We start from the raw sequence: 12,179 nt of genomic DNA, 5'->3' as shown, positions 1-12,179 counted from the left end.
CACCCCGGTGACCCACATCCGCTCAGCCTGCATCTATTAGTGACACTCGGTGATGTTGTAATAAGCCCCAATAAGAAGAAGTGGTCACTTCTGTGTCTGCTGCTGGAAAATGAAGCAACCGACTGGTTCCGTAGTAATTGACGGAGGTGGCACTAATTGTATTTGATTTTTGTTCTTTTTAGACTATTGTGTAAACTGTGAAACAACTGAACGTTCATTAGAAAAAAATGTCCCGTTCTGATTATACTGCACTTATTGTTTAATATCACATTATAATATAAAGGAGTTATGTGGGTTTCCCTGTTGCTGCCTGTGTCATTTAGCTGAGAAGATCATCTGTCCATAGGCAGCAGTGTAAACAGTGACACCTACAGGCTAAAACCTGCTGAAAAAAACCCAAAAACAATTTATACTAATTCGCACTTAATTTTGAAAGATGCATCAATCACCATTTTCTAAATCAGTATGAGTTGTCCTATAATATCTACTATTAACTAAATTCTAATACATAAGAAGGTTACCTCTAGGGTCTGCCAGCATGCGGTGCACTACAAGTCCATACATTGCCTGATCTTATCACAGCCACTCCAGAATGTACTGTACCATTGGGCGGAATTACCTAGGATGCCTTCAGTCACAACCATAACTACATTGTTTTCACCATTCACCCTACACTATGGTAACGCAAATAAATAAATGACAAAACAGACATAAAAATGTTATACTGGCAGAAATAATTTCCAGCTGTTTTTATTGGCTATAAATAACAATAATAATATTATGGGGACATATTTATAGTCATTCCATCCAACCCACTACACCTGTACACAGTCCTTTCCCATTTAAACTGTGTGTGTGTGTATATATATATATATATATCTCTATATATATATATATATTGTATATGTTACCCACTTACTGGACATATCTCTTGTCTGCCTCCCGCAAGGTCTTTCCCACGGACTGGTACTGTGGTTTCTCGGTGTCGCTCAGCAGAGGTTTGTCCATGATGTAGTTGGTAGGGTCACTTCATGCTGCTCCTGCTCTCTGCCTGCAGACTGTGCTGTAGGAAGTGCGGGCTGCAGGCTGTGAGCATCAGAGGTGGATTCCCATAGCTGGGGAGGGTCTGTGTGGGCTATTGTGCAATGAGGGAAATCTACACATCTCATATACACGTGGTACATAGAGCCCAGCTGTAACTCCCCACTCTGCATGTCACAACATCATTCTTATACACACATAGGGTCGTGTACATCCTGCCGTGCCCCAGCTGCTGTCGAACCACAGATCCAAGCATGCCTGACCAGCTGGGACTTCTACTTTCACAACATCTGGAGATCTCCAGGTTCCCTTAGCTCTGTATACAGCCTGACGTACACAGGAGTATGTATATAAAGCACCTACAGCCAATATACAATGCAGACAAAGAACGTATTACACGGCGCAAGCCGGCACATATTCCCCATACGCTGACATTTTGTGGCGTAAATTGCGCTTTCTATACTCTACATTTGCACTAATATATCATAACCGCCCAGATGCAGATTTGGTCACATTGTGCAGTTACGCTTAGAGCATAGATCCGGGGGATGTGTAATATTTGTGGATACCTGTCTTCATGGGATATCCTACAAATATTTTTTAAAATGTGCTATTATTATTTATTAATACACTGTCCACACAGAGGGCCTGATTCAGACCCGCTCGCTAGATGCGGCTGCTCACTCCCAGCGTATGGAAATTCAGCTAAGTGACGTCAAGGCAGGCGCTCGCACGGCAAGGAATAAGCACGCCCAGTATGTCATGGCGTGCGATCAATTTGTGTTTACAAACGCCCACCAGCCTGTCTTTAGCCGCCTACTAGCAAACATCATCTCCAGGAAGTATATACAACCATTGGTACTGACCGCAGCGCTTGCGGTTAACTGTACCCTACCACAAGCACTTCAGGGTATAAATAACCATGTGACATGTACTATGACGCTGCCTGTTAATTGTGCACACCTTTGAAACGCCATTAAAACACTCAGGTATGCCTGCGTTCGTACCTCCACTCCCCCATTACTACTGCCTTGCCCCTGTTACCACCCAGGCACATATACTACTGTTCTCTCCTGGTGTAACCCAGGCACATACACTACTGTTCTCTCCTGGTGTAACCTAGGCACATACACTACTGTTCTCTCCTGGTGTAACCCAGGCGCATATACTACTGTTCTCTCCTGGTGTAACCCAGGCGCATATACTACTGTTCTCTCCTGGTGTAACCCAGGCGCATACACTACTGTTCTCTCCTGGTGTAACCCAGGCGCATACACTACTGTTCTCTCCTGGTGTAACCCAGGCGCATACACTACTGTTCTCTCCTGGTGTAACCCAGGCGCATACACTACTGTTCTCTCCTGGTGTAACCCAGGCGCATACACTACTGTTCTCTCCTGGTGTAACCCAGGCGCATACACTACTGTTCTCTCCTGGTGTAACCCAGGCGCATACACTACTGTTCTCTCCTGGTGTAACCCAGGCGCATACACTACTGTTCTCTCCTGGTGTAACCCAGGCGCATACACTACTGTTCTCTCCTGGTGTAACCCAGGCGCATACACTACTGTTCTCTCCTGGTGTAACCCAGGCGCATACACTACTGTTCTCTCCTGGTGTAACCCAGGCGCATACACTACTGTTCTCTCCTGGTGTAACCCAGGCGCATACACTACTGTTCTCTCCTGGTGTAACCCAGGCGCATACACTACTGTTCTCTCCTGGTGTAACCCAGGCGCATACACTACTGTTCTCTCCTGGTGTAACCCAGGCGCATACACTACTGTTCTCTCCTGGTGTAACCCAGGCGCATACACTACTGTTCTCTCCTGGTGTAACCCAGGCGCATACACTACTGTTCTCTCCTGGTGTAACCCAGGCGCATACACTACTGTTCTCTCCTGGTGTAACCCAGGCGCATACACTACTGTTCTCTCCTGGTGTAACCCAGGCGCATACACTACTGTTCTCTCCTGGTGTAACCCAGGCGCATACACTACTGTTCTCTCCTGGTGTAACCCAGGCGCATACACTACTGTTCTCTCCTGGTGTAACCCAGGCGCATACACTACTGTTCTCTCCTGGTGTAACCCAGGCGCATACACTACTGTTCTCTCCTGGTGTAACCCAGGCGCATATACTACTGTTCTCTCCTGGTGTAACCCTGGCACATATATACTACTGTTCTCTCCTGGTGTAACCCAGGCCCATATACTACTGTTCTCTCCTGGTGTAACCCAGGCACATACACTACTGTTCTCTCCTGGTGTAACCCAGGCACATATACTACTGTTCTCTCCTGGTGTAACCCAGGCACATACACTACTGTTCTCTCCTGGTGTAACCCAGGCGCATACACTACTGTTCTCTCCTGGTGTAACCCAGGCACATATACTACTGTTCTCTCCTGGTGTAACCCAGGCACATATACTACTGTTCTCTCCTGGTGTAACCCAGGCACATATACTACTGTTCTCTCCTGGTGTAACCCAGGCACATATACTACTGTTCTCTCCTGGTGTAACCCAGGCACATACACTACTGTTCTCTCCTGGTGTAACCCAGGCACATATACTACTGTTCTCTCCTGGTGTAACACAGGCACATATACTACTGTTCTCTCCTGGTGTAACCCAGGCACATATACTACTGTTCTCTCCTGGTGTACTGCGGCTCTGGGCAGACAAGCGGGAATCAGGCCCATAATGACCAGCGCACAGCTTGTGTCCTGTGACTTATTACATGTACATGTGTCTCTTACACCCTGGCAGTGATGACCGGCCGCGCACAGTTCTGTCCTTTCCTGGAATACTCCACTTCTGCTTTCACATTCCTTCACCCCCAATAATACTTTATATATGTCTGCTGTTTATCTTTATGTGTTACTTGTATATCTTTGTACTCTGTGTATAGCTTCTCCTCTTCCAGGTCTGATGGAGAAGGAACTCGATACTAAGAAGGAGAAGTAGGAGCCTGTGCACCGATTACCAAGAGCACAATCACAATTCTCAGAATAGTAAAAGAGAAAGGAAACATGCTATGATGTGCTATATACAGGGCTGACACCTGCTATATACAGGGCTGACACCTGCTATGATGTGCTATATACAGGGCTGACACCTGCTATGATGTGCTATATACAGGGCTGACACCTGCTATATACAGGGCTGACACCTGCTGTGATGTGCTATATACAGGGCTGACACCTGCTGTGATGTGCTATATACAGGGCTGACACCTGCTGTGATGTGCTATATACAGGGCTGACACCTGCTGTGATGTGCTATATACAGGGCTGACACCTGCTATGATGTGCTATATACAGGGCTGACACCTGCTATGATGTGCTATATACAGGGCTGACACCTGCTATGATGTGCTATATACAGGGCTGACACCTGCTGTGATGTGCTATATACAGGGCTGACACCTGCTATATACAGGGCTGACACCTGCTATGATGTGCTATATACAGGGCTGACACCTGCTATATACATCGCTGACACCTGCTATATACATCGCTGACACCTACTATATACAGGGCTGACACCTACTATATACAGGGCTGACACGTGCTATGATGTGCTATATACAGGGCTGACACCTGCTATATACAGGGCTGACACGTGCTATGATGTGCTATATACAGGGCTGACACCTGCTATATACAGGGCTGACACGTGCTATGATGTGCTATATACAGGGCTGACACCTGCTATATACAGGGCTGACACATGCTATGATGTGCTATATACAGGGCTGACACGTGCTATATACAGGGCTGACACCTGCTATGATGTGCTATATACAGGGCTGACACCTGCTATATACAGGGCTGACACCTGCTATATACAGGGCTGACACCTGCTATAATGTGCTATATACAGGGCTGACACGTGCTATATACAGGGCTGACACGTGCTATGATGTGCTATATACAGGGCTGACACCTGCTATGATGTGCTATATACAGGGCTGACACCTGCTATGATGTGCTATATACAGGGCTGACACCTGCTATATACAGGGCTGACACCTGCTATGATGTGCTATATACTGGGCTGACACCTGCTATATACAGGGCTGACACCTGCTATATACAGGGCTGACACCTGCTATGATGTGCTATATACAGGGCTGACACCTGCTATATACAGGGCTGACACCAGCTATGATGTTATATACAGGGCTGACACGTGCTATATACAGGGCTGACACCTGCTATGATGTGCTATATACAGGGCTGACACCTGCTATATACAGGGCTGACACCTGCTATGATGTGCTATATACAGGGCTGACACCTGCTATATACAGGGCTGACACGTGCTATGATGTGCTATATACAGGGCTGACAAGTGCTATGATGTGCTATATACAGGGCTGACACCTGCTATATACAGGGCTGACACGTGCTATGATGTGCTATATACAGGGCTGACACCTGCTATATACAGGGCTGACACGTGCTATGATGTGCTATATACAGGGCTGACACCTGCTATATACAGGGCTGACACCTGCTATATACAGGGCGGACACCTGCTATGATGTGCTATATACAGGGCTGACACGTGCTATATACAGGGCTGACACCTGCTATGATGTGCTATATACAGGGCTGACACGTGCTATATACAGGGCTGACACCAGCTATGATGTGCTATATACAGGGCTGACACGTGCTATATACAGGGCTGACACCTGCTATATACAGGGCTGACACCTGCTATGATGTGCTATATACAGGGCTGACACCTGCTGTGATGTGCTATATACAGGGCTGACACCTGCTGTGATGTGCTATATACAGGGCTGACACCTGCTGTGATGTGCTATATACAGGGCTGACACGTGCTATATATAGGGCTGACACCTGCTATGATGTGCTATATACAGGGCTGACACCTGCTATATACAGGGCTGACACCTGCTATATACAGGGCTGACACCTGCTATGATGTGCTATATACAGGGCTGACACCTGCTATATACAGGGCTGACACGTGCTATGATGTGCTATATACAGGGCTGACACGTGCTATATACAGGGCTGACACCTGCTATGATGTGCTATATACAGGGCTGACACCTGCTATGATGTGCTATATACAGGGCTGACACCTGCTATATACAGGGCTGACACCAGCTATGATGTTATATACAGGGCTGACACCTGCTATGATGTGCTATATACAGGGCTGACACCTGCTATATACAGGGCTGACACCTGCTATGATGTGCTATATACAGGGCTGACACCTGCTATGATGTGCTATATACAGGGCTGACACCTGCTATGATGTGCTATATACAGGGCTGACACCTGCTATGATGTTATATACAGGGCTGACACGTGCTATATACAGGGCTGACACCTGCTATGATGTGCTATATACAGGGCTGACACCTGCTATGATGTGCTATATACAGGGCTGACACCTGCTATGATGTGCTATATACAGGGCTGACACCTGCTATATACAGGGCTGACACCTGCTATGATGTGCTATATACAGGGCTGACACCAGCTATGATGTGCTATATACAGGGCTGACACGTGCTATATACAGGGCTGACACCTGCTATGATGTGCTATATACAGGGCTGACACCTGCTGTGATGTGCTATATACAGGGCTGACACCTGCTGTGATGTGCTATATACAGGGCTGACACCTGCTGTGATGTGCTATATACAGGGCTGACACCTGCTGTGATGTGCTATATACAGGGCTGACACCTGCTGTGATGTGCTATATACAGGGCTGACACCTGCTGTGATGTGCTATATACAGGGCTGACACCTGCTGTGATGTGCTATATACAGGGCTGACACCAGCTGTGATGTGCTATATACAGGGCTGACACCTGCTATGATGTGCTCAGTGTTAGGGCTCGGAGAGGTTATGAAGTGGAACAAGCAGAAGCACTGTCAGGGTATTAGATATTGATGTAACTTGTGTAACCCTTTCCTGCCTATACACAGTGGACTACAATTAGTGTAATCAGCAATACCGGAGAAGAGGTAACTGCTGGGGGCAGGATGCCAGGCTAGACCCTCCTTGTGAGAAGCCATATTAGCCGGGAACCACGTGAGGGATTAAATGGGGACTCGCCCAGATGACAGGAGTCTTCTACTTGGGACAATACCGTTTTGGGGTTGCGGCTCCTGACGGGCTGGTTGCAGTCCTGAGGCAAATAAATTGCAGGGATCCCCACTAAGCCACATGCCTACCCCCCTCCAGCCACACGTGACGCTGGTGAGGGGACTTGGGAGCCGCTCTGCGCTGTATGCCGCGGCAGCTCAGCCCCATCCGGGAACAAGTGCCACTGGGCACCTGTTCTCTGCAGGGTAACACCGGCCCTGTGTAGGTGGCCCTTTGTGTGTGAGGGCCCCGGGGTCACCACCCCTGTCGCCCCCCTCAATCTGGCCCTGACTGTTGGTAAATCACTGCTGGTACATTAAGCCTCTGCACACTTTGCATCAATACAATAAAAGCTTTAGATTTAATAGTACTTTCCACAAAAATCAATGTTTAAACATAAATAAACATGATGTAAAGCGAGGATCAATCACCAGACACTTTTGAACATTATAAGCCATGAAAAACACAAAGATTTCAACATATAAATGATAGATTCACTCTATATGAGCTGCACTGAGGGACCCAAGAATGGCAGAAAAAACAATATCAATAAATTGCATACACAAATACAGTACTAATATCACACTACTTGTTTAATCAGATCAATATCATATATAGAAACACCAGTGTTGAAGTTTCAAGATAAAAACACATAAAAAGTTACCATTTATAAAACATTAAAATAAAAACAAAGTTGCAATATGAAGCATCAGAGTTCTGAATGAAAGATCCTTCCTTATATGCATATAATAATATCATAGAGAAAGTAACATGGAGATGTACATACAGGAAATGTATGAAATGGAATCATAAAGTCTTATATTCCAATATGATAAGGGAAAAAAATGTTTTGTTTGATGAGGTCTATCCTGTAATCAGGTTTATAAACTCACGCATAAATAATGTCCACGGTTTGAGCCAGGTACATACTCCTGCTTCCAATAAAGCACCGTAGATATTGAAAGGCAGACTGCCCGTCCAAGTCGGTGTGATCCGTGTATTTACTCACGCTTGTGGAGGATAATTTGTAGCCGTTGGTACTCAGACCCTCCGTCCGAGTGTCCTGAGAATATACAAGGTGCGGCTAACAGGTTCTCAAACTCAGTCCTCAGGACCCCAAACAGCGCATGTTTTCCAGGTCTCCTCACAGAATCAAAAGTGGAATAATTATAACCACCTGTGGATCTTTTAAAATGTGACAGTGAGTAATGAATACACCTGTGCACCTGCTGGGTGACCTGGAAAATGTGACCTGTGTGAGGACCGAGTTTGGGAACCACTGGGCTAGATGATCCCGGTCAGGGATCTGCAGAGTGTAGGTGAGATATACATATATAACAAGTAATCCCCCAGCACTCAGAATGATATCAGCAATAAGATTTGAAAAACTACATGGTGGTAGATATTTCAGAGATCGCAGTTGCATAAATTTGCAGAAATATGGGTAAGCCTCCGGGCCACGTCATGGCGTCTCTGATACCGGAAGCCCCTATCACTTGGTCAGAGTCTGGGGTGCAGATTTCATTCTGAGTGCTGGGGGATTACTTTTTTTGTTTCTTGTATATACTAACCCCTCCCTTACATGCACCTGAGTGATATTACTGAAGTGATTGAGCAGCTACCAACATGTACTGATATATATATATACCTTTTGAGAGAGCCTGTTAAAGACTCTATCATCCTGCTGTGTTTCACAGGGCTACCTGTCTCCTACACTCTGCACTTCCCTGGCTGGGAACAAAAATCGGAGATATATACATTCATTGTACATTGGAATCATCAGTGCCATTTCCCTGCATTGGGTATAAGGCACAATGTTCCCTATGGCTACATGTATTAGTATAATATCCCTGCATTGGGTATAAGGCACAATGATCCCTATGGCTACATGTATTAGTATCATTCCCTGCATTGGGTATAAGGCCCAATGATCCCTATGGCTACATGTATTAGTATCATTCCCTGCATTGGGTATAAGGCACAATGATCCCTATGGCTACATGTATTAGTATAATGTCCCTGCATTCGCTATAAGGCACAATGATCCCTATGGCTACATGTATTAGTATAATGTCCCTGCATTCGCTATAAGGCACAATGATCCCTATGGCTACATGTATTAGTATAATGTCCCTGCATTGGCTATAAGGCACAATGATCCCTATGGCTACATGTATTAGTATAATGTCCCTGCATTGGATATAAGGCACAATGATCCCTAAGGCTACATGTATTAGTATAATGTCCCTGCATTGGGTATAAGGCACAATGATCCCTATGGCTACATGTATTAGTATTATGTCCCTGCATTGGGTATAAGCACAATGATCCCTATGGCTACATGTATTAGTATAATTTCCCTGCATTGGGTATAAGGCACAATGATCCCTATGGCTACATGTATTAGTGTAATGTCCCTGCATTGGCTATAAGGCACAATGATCCCTATGGCTACATGTATTAGTATAATGTCCCTGCATTCGCTATAAGGCACAATGATCCCTATGGCTACATGTATTAGTATAATGTCCCTGCATTCGCTATAAGGCACAATGATCCCTATGGCTACATGTATTAGTATCATTTCCCTGCATTGGATATAAGCACAGTGATCCCTATGGCTACATGTATTAGTGTAATGTCCCTGCACTGGGTATAAGGCACAATGATCCCTATGGTTACATGTATTAGTATAATTCCCTGCATTGGGTATAAGGCACAATGATCCCTATGGCTACATGTATTAGTGTAATGTCCCTGCACTGGGTATAAGGCACAATGATCCCTATGGTTACATGTATTAGTATAATTCCCTGCATTGGGTATAAGGCACAATGATCCCTATGGCTACATGTATTAGTATAATTTCCCTGCATTGGGTATAAGGCACAATGATCCCTATGGCTACATGTATTAGTGTAATGTCCCTGCATTGGCTATAAGGCACAATGATCCCTATGGCTACATGTAGATCTTACTAGCTGCTTTGGGGCTCATTTGCGTTTGGATGTAAATCAATGTTAGGACGCGCCTCTCAGATGTAGCACTACACGTCCTTTTTACCACCACGCTCATAGGTGTTGCCAGGGGCGCCGAGAGGGGGGTGGAGCAGGTTCTATTTGCCTGGGCTTGCTAGAGGGGCCCGGCGGGGGCCTGGGTCTGGCGCCACCCCCTCCTCCCCTCTCCTTCCCTTACAGCAGCCCGGCACACAGCATGTGCTGAGCAGCACCCGGAGCAGTCTCCTATGGCTGTGACTGCTCCCCCCCTGGCTTTGCGTTGGGCTGAGGGGCTTACAGTGCCCCCCTCCCCCAAAAAAGTGTGTTTTGTTTTTTTTTAGCTCAAGGGGGCGTTGCCACACCTACAATGATTAGGCCACGCCCCCTTCACCTGGGCCTGCCCGGCGCTCTACGCCCCTGGGTGTTGCTGGGAGTGATGGGGAGTCACACGGCATAGGTGAGCAGCGCGGGGTGTGTGCTGACATCATCATCCAGGACCAGGCCACGCCCCCTATGCTATACAGTGCCAATATTAATGGCACTGTAATACGGGGGACGGGGCTACAGTGACGTGATCAGCACCACCGGACCGCCCTCTTGTGCTCGGTAAGTGGGTAGCTGCGTGTGGGGGATGTGCGGGTAGCGGCCGTCTCCGGGAGACTTGCCTATTCTTCTGAGGGGCCTCCTGGTCGTTCTGGGCAAGTATGGATTAGGCGCAAGGACGGGATTGGGCCGTAGGGGGGTTGAGTCGCGGTGCCATTGCCGCCACTCCTATGGCATTGCGCCAGCAGCCTGTTAATAGCATTGACCCCTGAGAGGACAGGTCATAGGAGAATGTTCTCCAAAAGAAGACCCTGAAGGGTAACGGCCCCCATACAAGGTGCGAGGTGACAGGGGATCCGTCGTCCGACATATCGAGCGGTCCGCACACACTGTGCAATCAGGTGGCCGACCGCCCGATATGCCGGCCTCCTGTCTCACCCGCATAGCAATTAATGGGATCGCACATCACACCCCTGATCCTATCACCCTGCAGAGAGATCAGGGGCTGCGATGTACGACCCCGCGGCGGCGCTCTCGTCCCGATTTCAGGGCCATACACTGTGCGATATAGCAGGCAAATCGCACCAATCAGTCGGATCACCTGCTTTATCGCCCCGTGTATGGGGGCCTTTAGAGATCGATTCCTAGTCCAAGATACCCCTTCCCCATTAACTGGTGGAGTGTTACAAGTAATGGACTGAGAGCATCATAGGGGCCCCCAGGTAACGGTGACCAATTACTTGGTGGAGATAAATTATAATAAAATGTAAGAAATGTTATTATGAGAAATGGATAAAATAAATCCTAGAAGCTATTTCAAAAGGATAACACAGCAGACGGGCCAATGCAATTAACAACGCTGTGCTGTTACATGCAGTGTGTAACAACACATCGCGCCATTGTACACCGAGTTGTGTATTGTACAACGCATTAGAATGCTCTGTGTACTTATATATAGAGGTCACTAGAATGTTCTATGTATTGTATAGAGGTAACTAGATTGCTGTCTGTATTGTACACTGGTCATTAAATGCTTTGTGTGTTATACCCCTTTCAAACTGCCGGGTTACTGCAACCCGGGTTACTGCGCAGTGTTAAAGGGCCCAGTTGAAATAACCCAAGTTGAGCAATTTGGCATTTCAACCTGGTAATCTCCAAGCGCCAGCTCTGCAGCGATGGCGGTGACGTCATCGACCCAGCATTATTGCCGCCAGTCTGAAAGGGGTCTCAGGCAGGTCTCACCTGGGATCGATATGTGTACAAATCCCGGGTGCGACCTGCCAATAGCAGGTATCACTTAGTGGTCAGTAGAATGTGCTCTGTGTATTGTATACCGGACACTAGAATGCTCTGTGTGTTACTTAGAGGTCACTAGAATGCTCTGTGTGTTACTTAGAGGTCACTAGAATGCTCTGTGTATTACTTAGAGGTCACTAGAATGCTCTTTGTAT

General features: G+C 46.8%; 3 protein-coding genes across 10 annotated transcripts in view; 2 read left to right on the top strand and 1 right to left on the bottom strand.

Moving 5' to 3' along the window:
• The window catches only part of SLC2A6 (solute carrier family 2 member 6), a 387,913-nt gene that overhangs the window by 25,879 nt on the left and 349,855 nt on the right, over window positions 1–12,179 (bottom strand). The window contains exon 1 of one of the 4 annotated variants that reach the window (XM_088459712.1): window positions 8,199–8,406. The exons of 1 other annotated variant lie outside the window; for it this stretch is intronic. Coding sequence is in view for 2 of the 3 variants with exons in the window: in XM_088459709.1 (XP_088315835.1) it covers window positions 920–1,008 (89 nt within the window). In the remaining variant the exon portion in view is untranslated. 2 more of the 4 variants (XM_088459710.1, XM_088459709.1) reach the window with 2 other exon arrangements.
• Window positions 1–12,179, top strand: part of LOC148473364 (uncharacterized) — an 86,633-nt gene that overhangs the window by 31,893 nt on the left and 42,561 nt on the right. Inside the window, exon 1 of one of the 4 annotated variants that reach the window (XM_088459713.1) lies at window positions 8,439–8,508. The exons of 2 other annotated variants lie outside the window; for them this stretch is intronic. In XM_088459713.1, the coding sequence (XP_088315839.1) occupies window positions 8,478–8,508 (31 nt within the window). In that variant the 5' untranslated portion in view covers window positions 8,439–8,477. Of the gene's footprint in view, window positions 1–8,438; window positions 8,509–12,179 lie in introns of those variants that run through there. One more of the 4 variants, XM_088459720.1, reaches the window with a different exon arrangement.
• The window catches only part of CACFD1 (calcium channel flower domain containing 1), a 110,291-nt gene that overhangs the window by 58,013 nt on the left and 40,099 nt on the right, over window positions 1–12,179 (top strand). The window lies entirely within an intron of this gene.

Source organism: Taudactylus pleione, unplaced genomic scaffold (assembly GCF_031769625.1).
Source record: "Taudactylus pleione unplaced genomic scaffold, aTauple2 ptg000927l, whole genome shotgun sequence".
In the NCBI taxonomy this organism is placed as follows: domain Eukaryota; kingdom Metazoa; phylum Chordata; class Amphibia; order Anura; family Myobatrachidae; genus Taudactylus; species Taudactylus pleione.
Note: the sequence above shows the minus strand (reverse complement) of the source record. Positions and strands in the feature narration are given on the sequence as shown.